General features: G+C 34.3%; 1 protein-coding gene across 5 annotated transcripts; it reads left to right on the top strand.

Annotated features, from left to right (window-relative positions):
• The first annotated feature begins 1,102 nt into the window (after positions 1–1,102).
• LOC124848735 (zinc finger CCCH domain-containing protein 18-like) lies at positions 1,103–5,175 on the top strand. 5 transcript variants are annotated; one of them, XM_088092180.1, is made up of 8 exons: positions 1,103–1,603; positions 2,124–3,048; positions 3,142–3,297; positions 3,378–3,557; positions 3,854–3,999; positions 4,081–4,254; positions 4,355–4,445; positions 4,690–5,175. In XM_088092180.1, exons 1-8 carry the CDS (start codon positions 1,531–1,533, stop codon positions 4,760–4,762), a joined length of 1,818 nt encoding a protein of 605 aa, XP_087948306.1. In that variant the 5' UTR covers positions 1,103–1,530; the 3' UTR covers positions 4,763–5,175. The 5 variants fall into 5 exon arrangements, with proteins under 5 accessions (XP_087948306.1, XP_087948302.1, XP_087948304.1 ...); XM_088092176.1 differs by having other exon boundaries at positions 1,104–1,603; positions 2,099–3,048; XM_088092178.1 differs by having other exon boundaries at positions 1,108–1,603; positions 2,099–3,048; positions 3,854–3,936.
• The last annotated feature ends 539 nt before the right edge of the window (positions 5,176–5,714 follow it).

The following is a 5,714-nucleotide window of genomic DNA, read 5'->3' as shown; positions in this document are numbered from 1 at the left end:
CAAATTGATCTCGATCAAAATTCGATTGAGTTAACCTCAATTGAATATCAGACGATTTTGGTCGAAACGACCATGATCGAAATTCGCTCAATTTAATTCTCATTGAAAATCGATCAAATTTGATTTTATCGACCAAATTCAACATAATTGTACGTTACTTTTGTACATATTTATTTCTTTTGCACCTTTGTTATGTTGTTCAAAATTAAAACATTTAAAGGGTTGATAATTACTTAAATGTAATTTTCAACATTAAATACAATTTAATGAATTATTAAACTCTTTCATTGGTTGAAGACTTACTACAGTAAAACATTAATTAATTATTAAGCTTTATTTTTGTGTTAGTTATTAAATTAAAAAATAATTTTAAAAATGATTTAAAATGTAAATATCCGTAAATCAAAAAATAAAAAATGGATATTGTTTAATTCATATTTAATAGTTGACAAAATAAAAACACATTTCTTTTATAATATATAAAATGGTGTTGCATACATATAGCAAATTAAAGAATATAGTAAAAACCATCTCTAAAACAGGAAGTCTTTTGGTCTCTCACGTGAAGTGACCCCACTTTATCACAACACAGATAAATGTAGTGGCATAGGTAACAATGGGCCCTTTATCACGCCACGTGTAGTTTAGATGTGGCATTAGGTTTTATATATTTATCCATCTTTAAATTATAAAATTATATTCATATAACTTTTTGTATAATTTTAGTCTAATTTAAATTAGAGTGTATTGGAGTGGTTTAAAGTAACCTAAAATTTGTGAAAATGAGTTTTAAATATTACTTTTAAGATTTAACTAATGATTTAGTTCTTTAATTTATTTGAATTATTTTAATTTTTTTTAGATTTAATTTAATCTTTTAATGTTGTGCAAGTAAAATTTCTTTTTATAACAAACTTGCATGGAAGATACATATTCTTCTTGGTATGGTCCCCACCAACATGATCTGAGTTTCAGAATCTGAAGGATCCAACCCAGTGGTTCAGATCCATCTGGACCCCACTTCCCTGTTTTAATTTTTCTCACTGAGACACAACAAAAATTCAGTTTGTGCCATTCATAGGTTGCAGACGTGTTCTTATTATCAACTCCTAAATTTAGCACATTGCTCATTGGCGGACCTTTTCTATTCTTAATGTTTATAATAATATGTAACAATGAAATGCAGATATTTTGAATATATTATGATTAAGAAATTCTTTTATGCTTGTTATGGCAGATATATCATAAGCATTTATTAAAAAAAATGAATAAATTTTAGGGTGTTTTAGTCAGTGAGAAGCAGTTATAGACTTCGAGAATTAAGCAAAATAATTTGCCTGGTATCTGTGGTTACGTGACAGCTGTGTGTGATCTTGAAAAGATGGGTATAAAGAAGGCCAAATATAGATTAGTCACCACAGTGAATGAGTCACGTAACAGAGAGTGTTAGTGGCTAGTGTGCGAGTGTTGCTCACTGGACCTTTTCCAAAAGCATTCCTTTCCTCAGCTTGTGACGACACTGCTCTCTGAATGTCAGGTGAAGCTCTGAGATATGTAGAAGAGAAAAGGGTTGTTGAAAGATCTGTGCTTGAAGCACTTTCAGGTTGCTTATGTCCTTCTTTTGTGTTTGATGAGTATGAACCTTGCTACATTTTAAATACATGCTTTCTTTTCTTTTGTTTGATCGGATGAGGATTCTCTTGGATGAAAGACAGGAGAATCTAATCTACAATTTTTGTGTTGCTTTTGGCATTTGATTATTTCTCACCATATGTTTCTGCTTTTGATGGGTACAGCTTTTGTACTTTTTGGGAGCATTCGATTATTTCTCACTGTTCATTTCCAAATTAGGAAACAAATAATTTATGATCTATAATAGATTCACTGCTTACTAATATATTCATGGACTAGTTTGATACCTTTTGCTGGAATAACGTACTTCTTGTTCTGAGGTTTTATCCCACTTTTTTCTTATCTTCTTCTTACTCTAGGACTCGTTTATGTTTGATGTTTTTAAATTATGGCCACTGTTTCTCTTTGTCTATTTTCTCAGCAGTGTTTACTCATTTCTGTTGAGTGTTGTTTTAACTCCTTGCAGTGACTTCAAGCTATGGATATTTCAGAGTACACAGGTATAATTTTAGGTAAACTTCAGAAATTTGAGCCTGAGAACGCCTCAAAGATCTTAGGGTATCTCCTTGTCCAAGAACATGGGGAAGAAGAAATGGCGAAATTGGCTTCACTCCCTGACCATTTAATCCGTGAAGTGGCGTTCCAGACCAGAACCAAGCTTCCAAGGTCAGCTGCTAGATCAATCATTCCTCCAATTTCACCTCCCATGAACTGTCAACCAGGTTTTTCCCAGTTTTCAGTAATCTCCCCTACTTCAGTAATCACAGCTGACACCCCTACCACAGCGCCAAGCTTCCAGCTTCAATCTCCCTTCTGGGATCCTCAGTCTGTTAACAATGCCAATGCAGAATATATGGCACAGGGTTATTTGGATTCCATCTCTGAACTTCAAAAGCAAACTCCGTTCTTCACTCTGGAGAATCATATGGATGCTGTAAATTCTCGTGCTGTTGGGACTTCAGGCATTCCAAGTATTTCTAATGATTACTATGGCTTAGATGCTTTATCAGTTGGTAATTTGGGTGGAAAAGCTGGTAGAAGGTTCGACCATCCAGTCAAGACCTGTCACTACTTTAACAAAGGATTTTGTAAGCATGGAAATAGCTGTAGATACTATCATGGACTGGGCCCCCCTGATGCATTCCCTCACATGTATGGAAATGATAGTTTTAATGATGATCAGATGATTTCACCTCGGTCACTGGCACAACTAGAGTCTGAAATTGTTGAACTCCTGAAACTGAAAAAGGGTGGTTCTATATCAATTGCTTCCCTTCCAATGGCATACTTTGAGAAGTATAAGAAGGTGCTGCAGGCTGATGGCTACCTCACTGAGAGTCAGAGACATGGAAAATCTGGCTACAGTTTGACTAAGCTTCTTGCACGGTTGAAAAATAGCATCAGGCTAATTGACAGGTGAAGATTTGTACTTTCCCTTTGGATTCTTGTGTAGAAAATTTGCTGAATATTTCATGCTAGAATTTTCATTTTGTGATGGTTGATTACCAGGCCTCATGGGCAGCATTCGGTTGTTCTGGCTGAAGATGCTCCGAAGTTCAATGGAAAGGGAGATTATGGTAGATACATCAGTGCATCACGACAGATATACCTGACATTTCCAGCTGACAGCACTTTTAGCGAGGCTGATGTTTCAAACTACTTTAGGTGAATGAATGCTTCAAACTTCTATGTAGTTAATTTTGTGTTGGAAGATTCAAATTGCTTTAACATGTTCTTCTGTGTAGCACTTTTGGGAAAGTTGAAGATGTAAGGATTCCAAGCCAAGAAAGAAGGATGTTTGGATTTGTGACATTTGATGATCCTGAAACTGTAAAAGAAATTTTGGATAAGGGAAATCCCCATTATGTCTGCGAATCAAGGGTTCTTGTGAAACCTTACAAAGAGAAGCCAAAACTTATGCTGAGGTAAATTCCATGTTCTATCTCTGATACCTTGTTGTACCTTCCCGGTTTGGCATTGTAGTTCCTAATGCTAATTTCGCATTATAGTTTCACTAACATGTTAGCTTCAAGCACAAAGCTAAGCACGTGAAGTCGTGGTTGGTGGTGATTATTTGAAGTCTCAAAACTCACCTGTTCACTTTTTCTCTCTATATCCTTTCACTTTTACTCTCTAAATCCTTCATGATGAAGTAAAATGAGACATTGACAGATGATAGTACCATCATTGCTTTTTTATGTGATCTTCAATTTGGATGCAGAAAGCAATCAGACAGAATTGAGCACCAGCACCCTGCTTATTACTCAGCACACTACGTAGATGTTGACACTGAACCTACGCCAAGTGAGAACATGATATACTCTAATTTGAAACCTAGATTTCATGGATCAGTTCAAAGTGATATATGTATATATTATGCACATGCTCTTTCTTTCACTCTGTTCCTTTTGATTAAGAAGCATTTGCACTGATACTTAGTTTTCATAGTTCCAAGAGGTTGCAGTAACCCTCGATTACTCAGGAGCCTTATCATTGAACAGCAAGAGGAGGCTGCCTTTGAATTTCATAGAAGACGTTTTGCAGAGCTGCAGTTGGCCCAGAAATCTTTTACCACTTCACCCCTTTTAGGCTTTAACACTGGCGTAGCAAAAGCTTCAAATGGTGTGCTGTGATATATTATTAACATGGATTGCATATTTTTCATGATCAGTTTCATTATACTTCTCTTTGCTTATCTTGTATTCATTTTCCCTTCTTGCAGATCTTTTCAATGTCCATTCTGCAGAATCTCAGAATCATGTTGTGAATGACAAATCCGGATATATGGATAACAATTACACTGCTGAGGACAGGTGTGAATCATGTTATGATACATAAAATAATTTCTTATGGAAAATAAAGGACTGGTATTGGTAACTGATAAAAATCATAGTTACATTAGAATCTCTTTAAACACTTTGTTCCTTTTGCAAAGGGTTTAATCTCATTCTTCTTTGTTCCACTCATTCATAATGATAATGGTTTCCAAACATGTCTTATTTTCTGAGTTAATTTAGTTTGTCTGACTGAGTTTTTTTTGAAAAATATTTTATGCAGCAATCAAGGACTGAATCTCCCAGACAGCCCATTTTCATTTCCAGTAGATAGTGGAATTTCAGCAGTAATTTAGTTTCAGAAAGACATAGAAGACTGCATACAAGATTACAAGAGAAAGAAGAGAAATATAGAGAGTTAGTTTGACACATAATTGGGCCCTTCCATTGGTCTCTTTCCTCAACTGGCTCATCACAGTTTAGTCAAAGTTGCAAGTACATAAAAGCTGAGTTGGTGGAATTAACAATAACAACTTTTCAGAAGGTTATAGTTTTCCTTTTAAAGAATCACAGAAAGATTACGAGGATGTTTGGTTTCTACAACAGTATGAGTAACCAATTACTCTGAGAACAGTCAAATTATTTAATTTGTGTCACAAGTATTTGGTTTTTGGTTTTCTTTACCTGTGATCTTGATTCCATGTTATACATTGAGTAAATGCTCTCTGGATTTAGTAAGGGAAATAAATTACAAGTATTTGTTTCTTGATCCCAAAGAAATATTTGTTGGTTATTTAGTTATTATATATATATATTAATGGATTATTTTGTGATATAATTGATTATATCATAATTGATTATATCATAAAGTTTGTATTGCTTTGAAAAATATTTTAGTTGCAAATCCACAAACATCTAATGAATAGAATTGCTTTTCAGACAAGAGAAATAGTTTTTTCTTTTGCTGCCCTTTTTTTTGTTTTCTATTTTTGCATCGCATCTCTATTTTCTTCTGTTTTCTGTTTTTTACACTACACCGCTAAGTCCTTTAGTTAGTATTCTTAGTTCAGTATTTTTTGTTTGAAGTCGTTTTAGCCGTTTTGCATTGGTGTATATAAACTTTTTCGTTTTTACTTTTTGAGGGTTACTCCCTACACCACCACACATCGCTTTTTGTACCACCACACTTTTTTTAAATTCCAAAACTATCCTTTATATTTTAAAATATCCTATACCTCCTCCTTTTCTCTTGAACGGATGTCGATATCCGTTGAAGAAAAAATTCTTCAACGGATGTCCCATATCCGT

Source organism: Vigna umbellata, chromosome 5 (assembly GCF_029865625.1).
Source record: "Vigna umbellata cultivar VRB3 chromosome 5, Vumbellata_1.0, whole genome shotgun sequence".
Taxonomy (NCBI): domain Eukaryota; kingdom Viridiplantae; phylum Streptophyta; class Magnoliopsida; order Fabales; family Fabaceae; genus Vigna; species Vigna umbellata.
The sequence above is the reverse complement of the archived record's forward strand: the minus strand, read 5'-3'. Positions and strand labels throughout refer to the sequence as shown.